Source organism: Branchiostoma belcheri, unplaced genomic scaffold (genome assembly GCF_001625305.1).
Source record: "Branchiostoma belcheri isolate BF01 breed outbred unplaced genomic scaffold, Haploidv18h27 scaffold31, whole genome shotgun sequence".
Taxonomy (NCBI): domain Eukaryota; kingdom Metazoa; phylum Chordata; class Leptocardii; order Amphioxiformes; family Branchiostomatidae; genus Branchiostoma; species Branchiostoma belcheri.
In genome coordinates this window covers 1373318-1395563 of record NW_017803921.1, presented here as the reverse complement: position 1 = coordinate 1395563, position 22246 = coordinate 1373318, and the positions used below count along the sequence as shown (strand labels likewise).

Genomic DNA, 22246 nt, shown 5'->3' with positions numbered 1-22246 from the left:
TCTAATCCTAGTTTGGTCAGACTCTATTCATTTCACCAGCTTGTTCTAGTATAGAGAAAACAATATACGTGTGGGATTCCTACTAAATGTGCATTTGAACACATCTTGCTAATTGAAAATAAGGATGATGACAGGCTTGCCCTCCTTTGGACTGACTCCCTGTATCCATAATTGCTAGCTTATATAATTATAAAAATTACCGCCCCAAGTTTACATGTACTTGGTAGCTATGGTAGCTATTATACAATCTACGCCAGTACACTTCTCATCAGATGTTCAAAACAAACATAGAATAAAATGAATGTAAATAAAAACAGCGGCCATTTCATTCACATTTTCTCCAGTAGGTATGTCACTGTGTACAAATTATATACAGAATGTAATATTTGTAACTTTGAAATTGTTGGTCTTATATTGGTGTTTTGTGAGAGGCAAGACTTGTGATATTACAAGTTGCAAGAAACTTGACATCAAAGCAAGAAAGAAGAACTCTATATCTATGGATAAGGACCATTACACGGCACTGCGTTTACACGATTTTCATTCATCAACCTAACGTGCAGTCCTGCCATTTTGACACCGCTGGAAACTCCGGTCTTCAGGTCGTCTGGTAGGCTGCAGGTGACAGGAGTTAGCGGCGCTTCCGGGCGTCTGTAAATAAGGAAGAATTTATGTATATAATTAGCAAGAATCACAGCCTTGCAACATCCTATTTGCTATAACGAACATATACAAAGTTTGATAACTTGTTACTCTGTTAATACTCAAGTCACAGTCATGCTAAATAAATGTGGGTATCGGTCCCCAGATATACGGCGACCGTAAATAAATTATGACTTTAGATTTCTCTGTTATGTTTAATTATTATTATTATTTTATGTTACATTATTCCATGGGCTCCCTTGGAAATCAGCCCCTACGGCTGAAGGGAGAACCCGTGTGTCCACAAGATAAATAAATAAATAAAAAATTAATAAATTAACATCTATATGAGACTAGCTAAAGGCTTGCAGGAAAAAGGAGGAAATGTGAGATTTCTTACAGTCTTCCTCCTGCAGATCCTCTGACTCCCGTGCGTCCAGCTGACCAGTCTCCTCCAGGTTATCCTCTGACTCCCGTGCGTCCAGCTGAATAGTCTCCTCCTCCAGATCATCCAGGAGAGACCTTGTCTCTTCCAGAACCTCCCTCAGGTTTTTATCCGCTGAAAGGATGGGCATAGAAAGGTCGATATGAGATTCTCATGCGTGTGTGTAGAAATATGGCTGTCACACTCTGATTCTGTGCAACTCTGTAGGTGCTTTACAGATAAGAAGTTATCACAGTATTTATCTATTTATTTGTCCTAAATTTAATCTTGAACCGGACAACGTACGCTCTTCGGACTAAGCCGCTTTTCAAGAGCTCGGGAAGGGGGAGAGTAGGCGTCCCGATACACAATGCATCGTTTAGTTACACAATGCTTTCAGCAAAAGATAATATGACATGCAAAATGAAAATTCACACAGAAAAAATCCAAAATTACCAACAGTATTCTTCTCAACCTTCTGCCACATCGCGAGCAATAATATTCCATATCTTATATCACTCTATATCTACAGTGGTTTGTTTCAGTAAGTTTTACATGATGCCAAGTATATGAATATATAACTTTAAAAATGGACGATGTGCTATATATAATCTTTATTTGCAAAATCATGCCCGAAGGCTAATTGCTTTCACAGCCAAAGACTCTACTCGGTACAACACAATAATAGTAGACAGACAACTATATGTCTGGAAAAACTTATACTTCTACTACTACGCTAACTATTACGAGGTTTGACTTCTTCTTTGAAGGCAGTGGATATGTAAACATGCTAAGAGTTTGTAGAAACTTGAATCTTTCATGTGGATGCCAATACGGCTGTATAGCTCCTGGTTTATACAGATTCCGTTCTTGACAATGGGAAGCGTGCAGTAGTCAGAATGAATACGTAGCTTTTATTTTCTATAGGTAGATAATACAAAATTTTGTACGTCAAGCAAGACCGCATTCAATAGTTCAAATCAAAACAGCGAAGTCAGCGTACCTTCGAATTCCAAACCAGATCCAAAATTCCTCCTCCTCCTCCTCCTCCTCCACCCCCCCCTCGGCGCCGTCCATCAGCAAGGCGGCGACAACCATCGTCACCAGCAGCGTGCAGACAAACAGCCTCATGGTGCAGCGTCAACTGGGGGGAATTAATCAGCAGTGATTATTTGGACATTTTTCACCCGCATTTTTTGCTATCGTGTGTTAATGTAAAGAATAGCCTGGGTTGTAACACTCCTGGCTAATCATTAGTTTACAGCAACTGCAATGTCCTTGTGGTGGAAAGAAGATGCAGGTGTACTCTTGTTTTGAATGACTGGAGGTTGTTGTATCGGCATAGTATCGATAAACTTGAGCACTCATATTGGAGCCAAAACCACATTGAAACAAGTAGTCCAAACTTGACTGCAATCCACAATTTTTGTGTTGTCGGGGGCATGCCGTGGGCGTTAACATGTTTGAAAATCCTGGCCTAACAAAGTGAAGCGAGGGATTCTTTTGAGTTCCTCTAAAGAATAGTATTGTAAACAGTTGCGGTAATTTAAAATGTCAATGTCTTGTATTGACGAAAGTGCAATCAGCTCTGACGCTATATCACCAGGGTCCTCCTTTATTGAAGGTTAAACATTTTCAACATCTGGATAGCACTGCCGTGTATTGTGTTGCTTGGGCAGCAATGTTCTCACGTAGCAGTTATGGATACTGATAATCAGTCGGTGAGGCTGTCATACTTAACTAGACGTCTCCAAACTCACATTTGTACGAATCTTATCAAGCTTTTGATATATTGATGATAGAACCATCACCCCTTGACCTCTTGAAAAACGGCTTAGGCCGAAAAGTTTGTATTGCTACGAAATTGTACTGTACATTTTCAAGGTTAAATAAAGGTTGAAAAAAAAAACCTTTACAATTTTCTGCTAGCCAGAGGCAAGTACAGTGCTTGCTCTTTGAAAGTTTGATGTAAACGAACAAGAAGGCTTAAACAAGTCACAAGAGAGTCTACATTATTATAGATCACCGGGTTGAATGGAAAAAAGATTCTCAGAAATAGAATTTAACATAATGTTAACACATACAAAGACACCGCACCGGTAGGCTTAGTTGGTAGAGTAATTTGGTACATACCTTGGGTAAGTCCCTGGCTCGTCAGATGACTCGTCTGAAGAAGTCAGAATGGCTCGATGGAAAACAGAAACGGGGAGTGAAATATATACTCTTTCGCACTGAAATTATGCAGATGAGGGTTAATTGGTACTTCTGATTGATTGGTACAGTAGTAGCCTGGCGGAATTCTGTAATTACCTGTTGCATTGTGTTTTCGGGGCGTCACCGGCTAATCTACTGGTAATTTCAACAATCCCCAAGCACCATTTTACAAAGACCTATTATAGCACCACGAAGTCATTATATCTATTTAGATGATATCAGCAATAATACGTATGACTAATTTCTTGGTACAGTAGTAGTCTTATGGAATTCTGTAATTACATGTAAATTTTGTAGATGCCATTGGCTGATAAATGTTATTAAATTTGTTCTGAAACAACCGTTTTGAAATAGCCTACGTACAGGCACCACCTAGATTATAAAAAAAATTATTCTTTTTTTAACACCCCCAAGCCCTCAGATTTAGGAAAACGTGAGACATGTACGTCTTCCAAAGTTTACAAAAGAGAAGTCAAACCATTCAGACATAGTTTTGGAAATAACTATAGTTTTAGACAATTGCCTTTTACTATGTAGATTTTGTAATCTGTTTTAATGTTCTTTTATGTTTGCTATTTGCAATTAGCTTTTGGGAAGTTGCGATAAACTTATCATTATAGACTACAACTGCCATGCATACGAATAGCACAAGTCATCTGTCTGTACTCCCTAGCGTACAGTGAAACATTTTCAGACTATTCGTTATCGGTTCAAACATGGCGGTGTCCTTATTGAAGATCGTCCATCACACCAAGTTGAGAAAATAGTGCAGGTACAGATACAGGGCCGATTTAGATATCTCTAGCCGTGAGACACTTTTTTTTTATTCAGAAACACAATGATAATTACAAATGAAAAGACATGGACTAAGTGACTGCGAACTCAAGTTAGGTACAACTTATATTCTCGCAGCCACTTTTTGGAATTATCAGAAAGGGTGTTTAAATCAACAATATTACCAAGTATGCTTGAAAGCTTGCCAAAAAGGACTAAGCGCTGGTAGGTGTATGTAGGGCAGTGCAATAAATAATGAGCAATCGTTTCATATGGACACCCGCAGCTACAGGATGGACTTGTGACAAGACCCCGGGTATAAAGACTGTGATTCAAGCTGCAGGTGCCCAGACGAAGTCGGGTAATGAGAATACAGGAAGAACGAGAACCAAAGCTAAAATAGTTAAACTTTACAGGACGTACCAATTTGAAAAGATATGAACGAAATTTTGGATACGAAAGAGTACGGATTTCTAAATTCAGGAATTCGACACTTTTTGTGAAGTCGTGTGGCGTAACTCGGAACCAAAAGGTCCCGGGTTCGAGTCCTGACATGCCACAGATCTTGTGCTCTTGGGAAAGGTAATTTACACGACTTTCCTCACTTAATACTGATGTCACATTTCCAAACCGGGGCCCGACCACGCTGCTTCGATTAACGAAAAATCAACAATTCATGTCAATGATATACGCAAACGGTTCCCGGCCCATTATTCCTCTTTAAACTTTTTTTGTGCTTTCTTGTATTTCATATCCTACGTTTCGTATTATAAGACTGCCCGACCGGGTCCCGGTTTCGAAATGTAACCTCAGCATAACCCAGGTGAAAATGAGTATTGTCTGTCCTATGTCCCACGTGTATTGTACTGTTACAATTTCAATTAATCAAATCAACTCACTAGGGGTTGCCGTAAATACATCGCATTCTTGAAATTATCATCACTGTAGACGGCGGAATAGTAAAATTAAAAATGGTTCAGTAAGGAACATTTTTCCAAAGCAGATCAATTCTTTATGACCTGAAAATCACAGAAACTGTACGGCTGTTCTGAAACTATTACAAAACTTCCCATTTTACAATTATCAGTAAAATTATCAAATTATCCAACTGGCAAGCTTAAGCTTAAAATCCTTAATATATTCCCCAGAAATCCAGACAAAAAAGGCGCAAGGTTCATGTTTCTCGTTCCTCAGACTTATATTAAGTTCTTCAACAAGAACTTTCAAATCTGACGCGTCTTAAAACAATCTCCACTGATTTAACACTTTTCAGAATTTTGCATGCTCTGTCGGCGCGTAGTTTCGGTAACATTACCACGGTTGTACAAATACACAATTTGACGTTTGGACGACAGAGATGATTTCTGCGCTACCGATTTGCTACCTACAAGTTATGTACTGGTTGGAATACATGGAAATAATGCTAGAGGTGTATTAGCTGGGTTATATCAAAGAAACCCTGGTCAAACAGTCGATGATAAAACACAAATACTGTACTACAGTTACTGTACTAACTGTAATTTTTATACAACGCCATCTCTGCACAAGACGATCGGGATGTTTTGCACTTATGGCACGGTCACATTTCCAAGCCGGGGCCCGGCCGGGTTGTTTGCGTGAACGAAAAATAAACAATTTTTATTAAGAGTATACACAAATAGTGCTCATGGTTAATTTTCTAAAACTTTTTTGTGTTTTGCTGTCTTATATCATAATTTTCGTTCCATACGACTGCCCGGCCGGGCCCCGGGTTGGGAAATGTGACCGCGCCATTACAAAGGGACTGAGGGCGATAAATATGGAAATTTTCGCGTGGTTTCATTCCAATGTATCGCTAGCTACTGCACCACAGATTTAGTTACATGTAAGCCGCGAAAACCTCATTTTCCTTACTTCAAAATAAGCCACCTCGAATGTGAGTGCCTTTACATACAGTACACTTTAAATCTTACACTGGGTATTCAGTGAGCGTAAATGTATGGCTTTTTCTGCAATCTCGTGTTACAATGGCCTTCTGTGATATGATAATTCTGAAACTTAATTAAGTATAAATCAGGCTATTTTAGGTTGAATTAGTACCATCTGCTTAGAGAAGATTGTCACGTTTCTGAAAATTACAACTTTGAAACACGCTTCTGTTCAATAGTTCTACAACTTCTACTAAAGTAAATAACGTATCGTTTTAGGTCGTGGTCGCATATTCAAGAATGGCGTCCTGTCTGTATATTGGGTCGGAAAAGATATCGTCTGCAACGAGCAAAATTCTGATGCAACGTTGAACAACGTATTCAACAGAAACCGTGCTTTCACGCAGGCGTAGAACGTTCTGGTGACGTGCGAGTCCGTGACGTCACGCCTCTGACGTGTCCAGGCGGTTGGAGTGCAGCAGACGCGCGGCAATCGCTAGGCGGCGCAACTGAGGCGCAGGTGAGCTGTTGGAGGAACTGCTGGAAGCCGGACGGGAACTGTCGGGCGAAACCGGCCTGAAGTAACCACAAACAAACAAATGAATTAACAACCAAGGAGACTGTTCGGCATTACCGGTCTGAAGCAACCACAAGCAAGCAAGCAAACAAAGACACTGTCAAGCTGCACGGGCTGGTACCATTTGCTACATCAACAAACACCATGTAGTGTACGTGATGTACGTCGTTGAAGTGTAAAAAAAACAAGCTTACTCTAAAGGGGACTGCCAGGCAAATGGAGCAGATCCCATATATGAACTCTGCCCACTGTCATTCTAACAATTACAATGTACCATATACAGATGTTGTAACTTTTGGACAATAGTCCTCTGTGCCTAGTTACAGACAAACAAACATACACTACGTACCGTGGTTTAAGTGCCCCCGTCCCGAGTGTAGGAGTCCTCGTGTTGTACGGAGTTGTTGCAGACACCGGCGCTACCCGCTTGTGTTTCTTACTGACAGGCCGCCGCCCCCCTCCCCGCTGCCGTTGCTCTTCAGCGACTGGTCGGAGTCCATGCGCGGGTACACGTGAGTCCGGATGGCGAGCCCGGTCTCCGAGTCCGTCGCAAGAAAAGACCGCGGCCCGACGCTTTCGCTACTGGAGCTGCCGGGCCGTCTCTCTTCCGATTCGAACCCCAGGTTTACTGTACACAACAAGGATAAGAAAGAATGATTTTTTTTTAAATTTATTCAGAAACACAATGAGAATTACAAATGAAAAGACATGGACTAAGTGACTGCGAACTCAAGTTAGGTACAACTTATATTCTCGCAGCCACTTTTACAATGAAAGAAAAATATTTTACAAGACATTTAAAAATACATGATACCTCGCGTGAGTAACAATCCTCCCATCCCAGAAGACACATACAGTTAGAATCTTTTTGTTTCTAATATATAATTGATGAATGAATGAATGAATGAATGATGGGTTGTATGAATGAATGAATGAATGATGGATTGTATGAATGAATGAATGAATGAATGAATGTATTATCAATCGCTAGCAAACTTGTAGTTAGACCCACCTGTAGTTAGACTGTAGATAGAGTTGGAAGAAGACCTCTTGAGCAGCGGGCCGACCTCCGGGTCGTCTTCGGGCACAGGGCCCGCCGGCACCGGGGAAGGGTCCTCCAGGGGCCCGGCAAGTTCCGAGATTCGCGGAATCTGACTATGATTTCTCCGTCTGGCCGGCCGCCGTCGCCGCTCTGGGGACAATAAAATAAGGACGTTCTTGGTACAATCGATCGATCGATTCGATTGATCAATCAATCAACCAATCAATCAATCAATCAATCAATCAATCAATCGCTTTTACTTTCAAGTTATTAAAAATGGTGCTGACAGTAGTTCACTTAACTACCTTTGTCGTCATGGTAGTAAAATCAAAAAGTTTGAAGAAAATGGATATATAGGTTCATATAGAGGGGGAGAGGGGTAGATATTAAAATGTAATGATGAATTTATGCCGTGTAGTATCTTAAAATCTGGAATTACAGAAGTTGTTCTTTCTTTGAAAGGACGAAAATTAGACATAATTCATGTACTGGTAATATAAATTGAGACAAAAAAACTTAAAATACGCCAAGAGTACTGACCTGTTGACATGTCTATGTTTGTGGACCTTTCCATGACTTGGTGGGAAGCTAGGCTTGCAGCAGGCTCCATGGGTCCCGGCACATTTGGGTCGCTCTCTTCTCCTGTAGCCTGGTAAAGCAGGCCTTGTGGCTGGGCCGCTGAGATCCTGTTTTTGGGGTAGGTTGGGTTGGGGCTAGCCTGGATCTGGAGGAAATAATGCAAGTCTATTTTAACTGTATTATGAAAATTTCATATTTTCCAGCAGTAGTTGTTTCGCTGGTTAGCGCTTAAGAGAGAGTCTCTGTCTTCTGTGACACCGTAATAGCAAGCTATTTTAATTGCCCGTTAATCGTAGCCGGACCACTCTAATTCAATTTACCGTTACCTATTGTTGGTCCTCATAATATAATACTAGTATATAGATTAACCACTACTCTATTGTCGCTGTCAATCAACTAATTGTTGCATTGTTACTGTTGGTGCAACTTAAGTAAATCAGTCTACTACATAGAGAACTTACCAAATTATCATGAAAGTTCATGTGTGTTGGTAGTTACATGTTTGAAGTTAAAGCTTTTGTTCCCACACAAAGGTAAATGTTTTCACCTATAGCTTTCGACGGGTCATTCTGGTCTTCCTTAGTAGACTGGCCCAGCAAGACTTGTCAGATGGCTTTTCTGAAGTGTGACGTCGACAGTGTGACCCAGAGTGACTAGTCTCACCACTTGAAAGCAAGGTGAGAACATTTACGTTTGTGTTGGAACAAAAGTTTAAGCTTTAAACAACTTACCAGGTTGTTGGCAGTGGAAACACTGTTCAGTCCGTGTCCTAACGTTGACGCTGTCTGCTGGGACCCCTGGACCCCGGACGTTTGCGACAGCAGGAAAGGATCAGAAACAACGTGACCCGGCGAACCTTGGCTGACGTCATCCCGAAGCTTGTTGGTCGCAGAGGGTCCGTTGACGTTATTGTTCCGGTTTACGTTGCTTTCATTGGAGCTGTATTCAATGATCAATGATGGGTCATTAACAAAGGTTACACCACATCCACACACAAACACGCCATCACAAAACCTCAAAAAACCTTCTTTAAGATATATCTTGTCTTAAGTAATTCGACAGAATGTTTAATTTTGATCGTATCCACAATTGCAAGTAGATATAAAAAAAAGCCGACAAAAACAATTATGTTTTTAGAAAAGTTTCTTAGGTCCATTCAGTTACATTCAGGGGTTGAGTCAAGTTCAGTTAGTTCACAAGTTAAACGTATTTCGTTTAGCTGGACACTGTAAGAATACTGGGCATCGAATAAGACTACTTCTTGAAACGGGTGAAAGAGTCTATGTACATCAGGGCCCATCACTCAACCACGAGGGGGGATGACGTTGTTTACTGTATACCAGTCACTGGTCGAAAAGTCTAGGTGAGAAAAATCCCTTGCTAAGAGCAAAAGTCTTAACATCAATCACGTAACTACTAACATAGATGAAATATCGTGATAGTAAAGACATTTGCCACTTCTTACAAGTTCAAGGACGGCGCGGGTTGTGAGATGAGGTGCGGCTCCTTGGGGTGTCTCGGGCCGTCCCGAAGATCGTTCCGCTGCATGATGTTGTCTACGGGGACAGGTGCGTGCCGGCTGTTCACTAACACTGCAGGAACACATCGGGAACAAGACAGTCAGAGATGACAGACTTCAGAACTTTACCCTTTCTTCACTTAACTTGGATAAAAACTTGATTGTTGTCTGGTGTCCTCTGCATTGGTGGCAGCATAAAAATAAGTTGAAAAAAAACTTGACAGTGCCGTCACAATGTCTTGTGTTAAATGTTGGCATTAAAAAAAACTGACAAACACTACTTTGAGGCATTGGAAATTTGGTTAATTTCCAATGCACAAAATATTGGACAAATTTACAGATTGTAAATTTTAAGTTCCTTGACAAAGACAGGGGTTGTACAGTCGAAAAGCGTTGGAACTTACAGTTAAATATTTCTCCACAATGACTAGTTCCTGTTACAGTAGTAGAGTTTGAATTGTCTATGAGTAAAAAAGTGTATTTGGACGCCCCACCTGAGTTAAGGGTAGCCGTTTGCGGTGTAGCGACGCCCCCTTGCGGCGTGGCCTTGTCACTGCTCGTGATAAGTTGGCGCTTCTTCAGCAGCCGGGTGACTCGGTGGATCCGCCTCTCCTGGAATACATGAATGGTTTATTACAATCGCCATATATATAGTCGGTAACGGAAAGCAGATCACGGCCATAGGCTGAATTACAGGTAATATAAAACTAGCAGTGTAAAGTTGTTTTTGTTATATGTAACTATTGTGGAATCCAGGAAGATTAGTTGCTCTTGCTGTCGCTTTTGCAACTAATGGATATCTCAAAAAAGTATCAAGTATCTTAATATGTCGAAATTATTGTTTGTACCAAACTACATGTATAATGTCCTTGTTTGTAAAATTGAACATCTTAGCTATATAACCACATACAAATTGAAAACAGCTACATTTAAGTATATCTAAGCTTCGCTTCACATTACATATTCGGTCGCGACTTGTTCGCATACGCAAAAACAAAACCTCCCTTTTTCACGGAGGTAAATATTAATACAACAACCTTGGGCGGGTGGGGTCCGTTCTTGGCCCGCTTGCGCTGCCGCAGGTACACGATAATTCCCAGGGTGCAGCAGGTCAGCGCCGTTGCCATGGTGATGATGAGGTAGTACCACCAGTCCAGGCTGTTGTCAGGGCGACCGAAGTTCCCGGATGTCACGCCGTGGACCCCCCGCGCGCGGCAGGACAGCTGGTCGGCGCTGCAGATCCCAACAGAACCGCTAGAGGCGTTCCACCCGCCGCACACGCGGGTGCCGACACAGTTTGGCTTATCGGATGGAACTCCATACTGGTACTGGTCGGTAAACTCTTGCCTGTGAGTGTACGAAGTGCACTTTCATTAGCATCCATTTCAATCATTGTCAACCTGTCAAAAGAACATTTTGTACTTTCTTTTAAGGAGATCCAATTCACTCTCACATCGACAAACAGTAATATATTTTCGACATTGTTTTCACTTTCCTTTCTTGTACATGTAGACCCTAGTAATTGATTACCACCAACTCGTCTTGTTATTGATATTTCTGTCATCCGTCTTCTCTTGTTGTTCTCGTGATTGCTTATTTTTATCTTTGTCAGTATGCTTGCTTCTTGTACAATCCTCATTAAATAAATGAGAATAAATTCTTACCCTGTCACTAGCACGTTTGCTGTGAACGTCAAGGTCACGTTGGCCATGTTGTCTACATCACTCCCCGGATGTGACGTATCGTGCACAGTGATGACCAGGACAGAGGAGGTCTCCCATTGGCCGGTGTAGGAGGTGCCCAGGGGAGGGTTAAAGGTCATGATCCGGGATATTTCCGTCTCCGTGGCAACAGGAGGTGTGTCGGTGTCCACGTCGAAGGTGATGGTGAGGGTGTCGCCATTGCTGAAGGAGAAACAAGTTACGGTACAACACATTCACTTGAGTTATGTTTCTGTCTTTTACAAACCAACATAAGGTAGTCTACTCTCTAAGAATATTGTGAGCTCCAATGTGCCTTCGGGTAGGAGCAAGGGTTTCTGGCTTGAGCACTTAATCAGACAGGCAATTACTTCTATCCCCCTTTCAGTAATATACGTGTATACTATGAGTAAGAGTGGTAGGCAAGAGAAAAGATGGAAGGGTGATATAAGAAGTGAAGTACAATGTATTAAGAAGAACAGAAAACAAAGAAGGGTGAATCAAACTGGTTGTCAGGTCATCTGTGGTGCCCCAATGGTCAAATAATAAGACTAAAAGATAGATGAGATGAGATTAAAACAATTTATGACTGGACATGAATTCAGACGCCTTATACACAAAAGGAAACAAGAAAAGGAATGTTAAGAAGCCTAAACAAGCAGACAAAATGTCCGAGCAGTTTTACCTCCATTGCGAGTCCCCATTATCCGCATCATCAGCCACCACACTGACCACCTGGGGGGTCTTGGCATCCAGCTGCTCCAGGTACAGACTGGGCTCGCTGAAGGAGTCTTCAACCGACGCCGTGTAGACCAGGAAGTCTTGAGTCTCCACTCCGCTGGTGCTGGCCAAGACGCCTGCCAAGGAGTCCGTCTTGAAGGCTCCTTGTACGGTCTCGACGAAGGCGTCTTCTGGCAGCACAGTAAGATTTCCCGAAGACGCTCCTTCGACCTAAGTGTGAATAGAAATCAATGTCTATTTCATGAATGACCTGACCCTAACCTCTCACCTCATAACCTCAATGACAGGTTGCAAGCAGAATTATTTTATATTTCACGAATAAACAAAGGCTCAAACAAACAAACAAGAAAACAAGCAATGACATTTGCTAAGATGTCACTTCAAGATTAAGATGGTTCACACCTGTAGAACAAGCTCTGTGAACTCTGGCATATTGGTGACCTCGGCGTCACGTGGTACCCGACCTTGACCTTTGACATCGCGCCGTTTGACATCGGCGACTTGTTCCCGCGGGTCCGCTTCACGGTTCACACAGCTCGTCTGGTGGGAGGAACAAGATGCAGATTACTCATGTGTTATGATGTCTGCCTTCGCTAAGCATATACTGATAATATACCGAAAAGCATATACTGATAATATATGATAAGCACTTTGAAGCTAGTGCATATAAACAGGTGGTCAAAAGTCTTATATGTTAGGCTAAATGTGGTGTTCAACATTCATGTATTTGCTTGCAAATGTCACCTTTCTAGTGTTTTTCTTATGTTAACTATATCATTCGTTTACCTTCGAGATAGTTGGTTACCAAAAGACTCAAGTGAACATGAGTATTGTTTGTCCAGTATTCGTTTCTATGTGCGGTACACAACACCAGCAACAGCTGCCTCTGTTCCGCGTGTATTGCACTGTTGTAATTTCAATACATCAAATCAAATCAATCAATCAAATCATACCAAAAACAAGAACGGTTTTGCTGCTTTTCCCTCTACAGCAACACCCAACCAAACAAAATTTTTAAAAACTAGAGAACAAATGACAAAGAAACAGAGAATTCATACAAACTTTCCTTTGACTATGTATGTCATAAGAAAATATTTCATCTTCTAACCAGAGATAAAAAGAAACTAACCTCCCTGCCTACATAGTACAAAATGAATAAAGCAACAGGTTATACTCAGACATCACAGATACCCGCCATCTTTCACCAGTGACTAAGAATGATACCGTAGCCTACCTTGACCATGCTGGTTCCGGGGCCGAACGTTTCCATGGAAATGATGTTCTGCGGGTTCTGCTGACAGAACAGCTGTAGTTGTAGGTGGGACAGGGCGGGCTGGAGACTCAGGACCAGCTGGGAGCCCTGTCCAAAGTACGCGGGCTGGTCACGCAACACGGAGACATCCACCAGGTCATTCCTCACTACGATAGCTGAGGAGATGGAAATAAACGTCATTATCTCACACAGACCTTAGCCCTTACCCTGAATCGGATCACAGTAGTAGTGTCTTATCCTAACATCCTAACAGCAATTACCAGTATAAAGGAAAACAACAATGGGGGGATGCCACATTTGTGACAAAAGCAATACAACAACAACAGAAATGCCATACTTGTGACAGAACAGTAAGGAAAACAACAACAGAAACGTTAACGCCATACTTGTGGCAGAGGCAAAGGGGAAAACAAGAAGAGAAATGTCATATTTCTGACAGAAGCAGTAAGGAAAACAATGACAGAAAACACCGTACATGAATACCTACAGTTAGTAATTATGGGCAAAGTGAAAAGGAAAACAACATACTTGTGAGAGAGGGTATCCGGAGGCCCCAGTTCCCACCCAGCGGAGGAGAAGTGCTGTTAGAGTGAGCGGAATCCTTCACGGCATTCAGCAGGCAGTACGGCGACCACCGGTCCTCCGGCAACGGCGCGTGCGTCTCATCAAACCCGCCGCACGGGGCAACCGGGCTGACGCTCACCGTCCACTCTCCTATCTTCGGCTCGAGCTGCGGGTATCCCTCGTCTATAACGGTGATGTCCAACACTCGCGGGGTTATCCACGTACCGGTAAAAGCCTCGGTGTTTCTGGCTGATGTCAGGTTCGTGTTGAAAGTGAACATCTTGCGCAGATCGCTGGCTGCGATGGTAGAACCCGTTCGGCCAAACGGAGGCATGTTGGTGTCTTCGTTAAAAACTACTCGGAGAGAATCCCCGGATGAATATTTGGAGTCGGAGTGGACGTTGTTGTCGTTCTCCGTTCCCGGAAAAGCCGTCACGTTGACTATGTAAGGACTCGGCGCGGTGACCATGACTCTTACGACGTTGCCGCCACACTGGGAAGACTTGTACTGAGTGTCTTTGTCGCAAACTTGGAAAAGGAAACTGTCGTAGCCGCTCTCGTTTTGTCTTGGAGTGAACGTTATGGTGGGCACGGCTGTAGATTTGTCAACTGTTGCCGTACCTTTCGTAGGCTGTGAAGTTACGGCTAGAGTTGTGCTGTTTAAGTCAGTTGTATCTATCATTTGGTAGAAGGTCAAGTTCTTTCCGTTGTTTAACAGTTCCTGGGCTTGTACGTCATCAGGGTCAAATATAGACATATCCGCTGTGGTATACTCGCCAGACGTGAGGGTGTGTATGGGGTTTATGGTCGCTACCTCATACCTGCTGGTGACGACGTGGAACGCGGACACATCCGGGGCATCGTTTGTGTTCATGACGTATATCGTTACCATGGATACCGAGCAGGCGATGTGGGTGCCGTTAGCGCCATATTCGTCCCCTTGGTTCATCTCCAGCTGCCTCTGACAGCTGGGGATCCCCTCCACATACCCTCCGGTCAGACGGGCCTCCCGTTGGTCGCACGGATCGCAGACGACAAACGCGAAACTGTCGTCACCGAGGTAACCAGGCAACGGCTTGTACTGTACCAATCCCGCACTGCTGATCGCCTCCAGCTCCCCGCCTGGAAACATTAAAACACATATCACAACCATTCACATCACACGGGCCAGCACAAACACAACTTAAGGCATTGTGTCATTAAGACAAAGACACAAGCATAATAATGTGTCTTGAATCATGGTGGTTACAACACCAGCTGAAACCGACACGCGTGTACCTGAGCGTCTCCGAAACAGCCAAACTTCTAGTTATGTATATTAGCATTAAATGTACATACTTTTATCTTATAAAGTGTAACATGATTTAATGTAACATGTTTATTGAACTGTAAAGAAGGACTAAAGGAAGATTAGTATACGATTTTGTATCATATAAGGTGACTATACAAGTTTCCATCACCAGAGGCAATTCCAAATAATGAACAAGCAAACCTCTCTCTGACGTCCCTTCCGTTGTGTAGGCCCCGGACGCGGGGTTGACCAGCCGCAGCGTTAGGGAGGACAGCTCGCCGGTCTCCAGGTCGCTGTAGTGGTCGGAGACGCTGATGACGCTCGTGACGTCTTCAGAGGCGTGGAAGGTGAAGGGGTTGACGACCGGCGGGTCGTTGACCTCCAGGATGGTGACGATGATCATGCCGTCCAGGTTGCAGAGCCCGGATGAGTCACAGGCCTGAGGAATGAATGAATGAATCAGTGATTGATAAATTTAAGTTTAAAAATCTGTGGAAAGAAAGCTGAAAAGTAAAGTTTGCAAAGCTCCTTATCAGAGCTATAGACCATTGTTATAACAGTGTGACTAAATTGTCAGAGTAAAGATACTGAATCCAAATCAAATAATGAATGATTAGTGTGTGTGTGTGTGTGTGTGTGTGTGTGTGTGTGTGTGTGTGTGTGTAGTCCACACCTGGTAGTGTATGAGGTCCTTCCCGTGCCTGTCCGTTCCCGCCACGATGCTGACCACTCCGGTGTGGTTGTCGTACTCGGCGGTGACCAGGCTAGGGAGCGGCGCCATCAGGCTCACGGCGGCGACCGTGCCGTTAGCGTCCTCCGTGTCGGTCAGCACGGCGCCCAGGTCCACGGTCAGCCTCGTGTCCTCGTACAGCTCCACGTACTGCGGCGGGGCGACTGGAGCGTCGTTCACCGAGATGACTGTGATCCGGATCTGTGCCTGAAGGGGAAACACGAAATATAACTAGAAAGGTAACATGTGCAAAGCAAATGCATAATTTTTACCTTAAAGTTCGCATTTGGTCTGCTCTGTTATTTCTTACTCATTAACAAACACATTCAAATATATAGTGACAGGAGTCAAAATCCCTCCTACCGTAAAATTGCAACATGATGTAACCCAACACCAGTTACCATGCTGAGAGACGGTCTGGTTCAGGTCACTAACTTACCTCTGTACATAGCTGCTCTGCAGCCCGGTCACACACACGGATCTCGAACGTGACGTCATCAGGATTAGTGCTGTAGAAGTGTGCAGGCGGCGTGTAAACCAGGTCGCCGTCAGCGTCGTACGTCAGAACTCCCAGCGTGACGTTACGCGTGACGTCGACGTCAGACGAGTCCAGCGCGTCCTCCGCGTCGGTGATGTTCAGCCCGTCCGGGAGCCTGATGACCAGGGGCGTGTCCTCCTCGGTATGGACTGTGGTGGAGCCGACTTCTGGTGGGTCGTTTTCTGAGGAAACCTGGATATACAATAATTGAGAAGTTTATTGCAAATTCGTGCCCGGAGGCTGATAATAATGTTCAATAACAAAGGTAGATCACTACCACAGGCCGAATCACACATTTTGTTTCGATTGGTTGTTATTGCTTCTTATGTCCTCAATTTTTATTAAGAATTTCACCAAAAACATGTTTCATTTGAAACCATGTGTACATATTACATGATATAATAATGAACTTTATTGCAATGTTGAGCATTATTCCTACCTGAATATGAATGGTACCCTGCGCACATGCCCCATCCGTGTCACATGCGTAGAACACCACACGGTCTTCCCCGACATAATCCGTGTTAGGAGAGTAGGTTATATGAGTTGAAACCGTGTACAGAGTGTTGAATGTGTTGTCGGTGTCTTCCGTAAGGGTCTGTACCTGTGCGGTCGCGTTGTGTACCGCTGTCCCGTGCGCTGTGTCGTTCGTGATGATACTAAACGGCGTGCGCTGTTCTACGTCAGATACAACAATCGCCACCGTTACAGAAACGTCCTCCCTGGTTTGTATCGGGTTTGCCTGTTCGTTCCCGTTGCTTACAGTCAGGTTTGGTGGATCGTTAACAGTCGTTACTGTCACAGTGATGGTGTTGTCTATACAGGCTCCGTCGCTGTCACAGAAACGCACTCCGACTTGCTCCGCGCCGTAAAAGTTTGCAGCGGGAGTAAAGTTCATAACTCTATAGTCTGAGGAAAACTCCGCATGTCCAGTAGTTGGAAGATCGGTTATTGTGATGCTTGGGTAGTTCGTATCTCCGCTCGCGTCGTCTTCAACGTCTTGGACGAACGTCTTTAAGTCTGTAGACACGGGCGTGTCCTCTGAAGTGGTGATGGTCAGGGGCAAGACGGGTTCGGGCGGATCGTTCACTGACACGACGTCGATGGTTAGAGTAAATGTCTCAGTGCACGCGTTATCTGAGTCACATACTCGGTAGTCTAGACTGTACAGACCAAAGTCATGTAAGGCGGGAGTGTATTGTAGATCCCCTTCACTGGTAACAGTCAGGTCCCCGCTGGTGGGGTAAGACATCACGTTCACCGAAGACGTCGTCAAGTTTTCTTCGGGGTCGTAGAAGAGACTAAAGGCGGTGATTGTTAAGACGTTGTCTTCAAGAGTCGTGAAGGAAGTTGTTAAGGGTTCGCTGATTGGACGCGGAGGGTCGTTAACGCGTCTTACCATTACAGCGGCAGTGACTATGGTGCTGGGTTCGTCCTGGTCGTCGGTTATGGTGATGGTGATGACTCGCTCGCCTTCGGTGGGGTTGTCGTGTGCAGTACAGTATCTGGCCACTAGGAGGAGCTCCTTGGCTTGTGCTGGCGTGTAAGCGCCCTGTAGCTGTATGGAGGGGTGTACGGAATCTGCTATGCACAGGGTTGAGTTGTACTGAAGAATCTGGCTGTACTGCGTCTGGTCAAATGGCTCGTTATCAGACAAGTACGACAAGTCTAGGAACACTCCTTCGAATCCCTCTTCTGCCACGTTACTAACGTTAATGAAAATTTCGGAAAGGAAAGGGCTGTCTTCGTCTGACACCGTCACATTAGACTCGACAATTGGAGACGCAAGAAAGTCTTCGATAAATAAGCCGGAATATGTAGAATTTCCGCTGGAAAGGACGATAGAAGGAGGGTCGTTCACGGCAGTTATGTTGACTGTGATGTTTAGAGGAATGCTTTCCGTTATGCCATCGCTACAGCTGAAGGCGAGAACCCTAGCTTCAGTAGACGGCTCGTCTTTAGTGTTTTGATAGGTCACAGTTTGTAAAGTAGTATGATACTCTTCTACACTCGCCACCCCAGAGATGTACAAAACGCCTGAAGTCGCGTTGAAGTCGGAAAACAGGCTTGTTGAGGTTGATACGTTCAGAATCTCCCAGCCCAAGTCGATATGGTTCGTGATAGCTACAGTAGCATACGCGAGAATTGTGCTGTCGACATCGGACACTGTAACGGACGGGGACACAGCAACAGGCGGACCCTCCTCTGTGAAGGACACGACAGTGGAGACGGATGACAAGGTCGGTGCGTCGTTCTGCGTCTCGAAGATGATATAAGCGGTGCCTTTAACAGATTCAGCGATGCCGTCGGATACAGTAAACTCCACGACGCGTTGTTGCGGGTCTGGATCTCCGTGCGGGTTAGTGTAAGACACTGTCCTAAGTACAGAGGCATAGTTTTCCACAGTATCCTCACCAGACAGGATGATAGATGAACGATTGGCATCCACATAGCTAGCAGTCAGTGATGTACTCAGGGTGTCCACTTTGACTGTTTCATACCCATAGTCGGGATTGTTTACCAGCGTGATGTTAGCGTAAGCCAGAAGACTGTTGTCGTTGTCCGTGAGGGTTAAACTGTTTGCCACGGCCATGTCGCCACTTCCTTCCGTGTACACGACGATGACGTCAGCTCCGGCCGTGACGTCGCCGTTGAGGTCGATGACCGGCGGGTCGTTGACCAGACTGATGTTGACCGTGACGCTGACGACGGTGCTGTTGTGCAAACCGTCCGATACGTACATGTACACGTGTCTGGTTGTAGGGGTGGGCTCTTCCGCGCTGTTTGCATAGACAAGAGTCTCCAGGGCGGACTGAAAGGCACTTAAAGAAGCTGGGCCGTTAAGACGCAAGGTACCGTCATCTGGAAGATACGTAAACATTATACCCTCTGTAGACGTCACAGACAATGATTCCGAGCCCGCATCATAAGCAGGGTCGATCCAAACCACAGCCGACTCCATCGGAAAGCTGCCACTGTCGCAGTCAGAAAGGGAAACATTTTGCCCAATAGTGGTCGGTAAGTCCTGACCTTCTGTGAATAAAAACGACCCGCTGACTTCCAACACTGGCGTACAGTCGTTTATAACTTCCACCTCGACACTCGCGACTACGACGTGACTCTGAAGCCCCTCCGTGTCGGTGACGTAGTACGTGAGAGTTCTCGGGCCCGGCTGCGGTTCAGAGCCGCTGTGCTTGTACGTAACAGTACGTAAAACCTCTTGGTAGGTCTGCGCGCTAGCCTGGCCCGTTAGGGTGAGAGTACCGCTCGCAGCATCAAAGTCAGAAGTCAACGAGGTGTTGGCGGTGTCGACTGAGAGTGTCTCTAAGTCTGGTGACAACGACTGGACCGTCACGACCGCCTCAGCCATGAAGAAGTACTGATTGTTGTCGGCGTCAGACAGGGTGAGATTCTCCGGGTCCACCACGAACACGTCGTCACCGTCTTCAAGGAAGGTGAAGTTGAAGGAGCCGATGCTAAGAACGGGCGCGTTGTCTCCAACAAGATGGACGGAGATGCTGAAGCTCTCACAAGTCGTGTCCTGTCCGTCGTCTGCGCAGATGCGGACCTGGCGAGTGAAGTTGTCCGGCTCAGGCTGGTTGTTGTAGTACATGGCGGAACGTAGCAGGGTGACGTAGGCCTCAATACTGACTGCTGATTGGTTGGCAGGTGCTTGGAGTGTCATTTGACTTGTTCCATTGAAGGCGATCTGTTCTATGTTTGCTCCTGATACTGTAGCAAAGTCGTCACTGTTACTTATTGTCACGTTTTCCACACTCGTTGCATTGAGAAGAAACCCCTCGTCGCCAGCTGAGTTCTGCAAGGAAATTGTGACTTTGTTAAGATCCACTCCGTCTCTGTCTAAGACATCAAAGCTGTCAAGAAGCAAAGAGATTGGGTTCCCGTCTTCTACAAAGTCTAACGAATATCCCGAAGGGACTGCGATTTCTGGAGGGTCATTAACAGACAGTACTTCTATCGTAGCGTTGACGGCTTGCACGCTGAACTCGCATGTGTAAAGGTTGGAACATGCGGTGGTATCGACCCCAAACTGCCCAACCATGCCTGCCGTATCGCCCGTGTTGTCCCAGGCTTTGAGTGTCACATACGGGCGGTCACCGACATCGCGTGGGGAGCCTTGCGCATCCAACTCCGTGTTAAAGTCGGCATCGGGAAGGAACCGGATTCTGCAGCTGGCTGAGAGGAGTGTCGCCTTTTCCGGCAGCGGGTCGGGCGGAACGACGTACCCGTAGTACATCCCACCAATCAGGTCCTGCCACGTGGCGTTCTCGCATTGGCAGCACCACTGCCACGCCCCGTATCGGGTGTCCGCCCCCACCACAGCAATCCCTACGTCATGGTTTACGTCACTGTCTGTGTAGATGTCTTCGACTAGTGTCAACACGGTCGTTCCGTTGTTGTCACTGTCTTGTACGTCTTCTGCGATAGGTTCGAATCTGGTGACGTTGTTTAGCATTGGCGCGTCATTGGTCACTGCGATGGTCACGTGAGCGCTCACGGTGTCGCTGACGTCACTTCCGTCAAACACGGTGACGCTGACGGTCCGACTGAGCAGGTCCGGGTTGGTGTAGGAGTTCGCGTAGGAAAGGGTGCTGAGAGCCGCTCTGAACTCCTCCAGAGTACCCGAATCAGCGATAGAATCGTTAGGAGTGATCGTCATCTGAAACGGGCACACGGATAGAATGTTTTTCGTGAGGTTAGTGCCGTCTAGGTTGACGGTAACTTCTTCAACAGACGCTGATGACTCAGAGCAGTTGTTTAAAGCTTGTCCATCTATGCTGACGGTAGCGCGAACAAGACTGTCGTCATCCACGTCGGTCAGGCTGTAGCCGTCTCCTACCAGTGCGACTGGATCACCATGTTCTGCAAACACTACGTCCACAGCGCTGCCTGCTAGTTGTAACTCAGGTGGGTCGTTCACGGCGGTGACGTGGATCGTCACGTTAATCAGGTCCGAGCCGAACTCGTTCTGATCGCTGTCGGCGTAACCTGATACGTCCACGCCGTAGCTCGACGCCGTCGTCAGCCCGGTCTCCGTGTTGTCCCAACCGAGGATTGTAAAGTAAGGCGCGGACGCCATGTTTTCGGCGTTCATGTTTGGCTGCGGTAGAAACCGAACACGACATGTGGACTTCAGCAAAGTCGCGCTGGTCAGCGTTGGAAGCGGGGGAACCACGTAACCAAGGTGATACCCGCCCACAAAATCCAGCCAATCGTAAGGAAGGCCGGTGTCGCACGTGTACTGCCAGTCACCGTAGGTCTCGTCCACCGTAACCACGGCAACGCCCGCGTCATTTCCGGTGTCCCTGTCCGTGTAGTGTCCGGACAACATGGCCGACACGAACGTGCCGAGGTTGTTGTCTGACGTCACGTCTTCTGCGATGGTCACCATGGTAACACCACCAGTGACCAATGGGGAGTCATTGGACGGTTGGACCGTGATGGAGGCGATGGCTTCTGATTGGCTGAAAGCACCAGTGGGGCTTGTATAGGTGGCTGTTACCTGGCAATAAAGAGAAGTGATTACGTTAGTATGGCATTTAACATTTAATGTGGGAAGGATCCACGCACCAAATTTGCACTGTACATCTAGTGCGTACACAGTTAAGAAACATTTAAGATAGATTCAGAATATTTAATACCTGTATGTTATTCTACAAGACACCCAATAGCATGTGCCTCTTACTTTGCCTACTTTGATTGTTAAAAA

The 22246-nt window shown here is 45.3% G+C and overlaps 1 protein-coding gene and 1 long non-coding RNA gene across 2 annotated transcripts in view; both read right to left on the bottom strand.

Annotated features, from left to right (window-relative positions):
• Window positions 1-355: 355 nt before the first annotated feature.
• On the bottom strand, window positions 356-3321 carry LOC109474659. The gene is made up of 4 exons (XR_002140490.1): window positions 3200-3321; window positions 2070-2210; window positions 1043-1201; window positions 356-651 (listed from the first exon to the last, which is right to left on the bottom strand). It is a non-coding gene; the product is annotated as an uncharacterized LOC109474659 (long non-coding RNA).
• Window positions 3322-5770: 2449 nt separating this feature from the next.
• The window catches only part of LOC109474460, a 35860-nt gene continuing 19384 nt past the window's right edge, over window positions 5771-22246 (bottom strand). The window contains 18 exon segments of the mRNA XM_019774752.1: window positions 5771-6537; window positions 6888-7166; window positions 7551-7730; window positions 8121-8304; window positions 8891-9098; window positions 9625-9751; window positions 10173-10290; window positions 10716-11025; window positions 11343-11582; window positions 12064-12329; window positions 12522-12659; window positions 13354-13547; window positions 13921-15078; window positions 15449-15686; window positions 15921-16184; window positions 16449-16487; window positions 16489-16707; window positions 16955-22039. Coding sequence (XP_019630311.1) covers window positions 6958-7166; window positions 7551-7730; window positions 8121-8304; window positions 8891-9098; window positions 9625-9751; window positions 10173-10290; window positions 10716-11025; window positions 11343-11582; window positions 12064-12329; window positions 12522-12659; window positions 13354-13547; window positions 13921-15078; window positions 15449-15686; window positions 15921-16184; window positions 16449-16487; window positions 16489-16707; window positions 16955-22039 — 9177 coding nt within the window. The 3' untranslated portion in view covers window positions 5771-6537; window positions 6888-6957.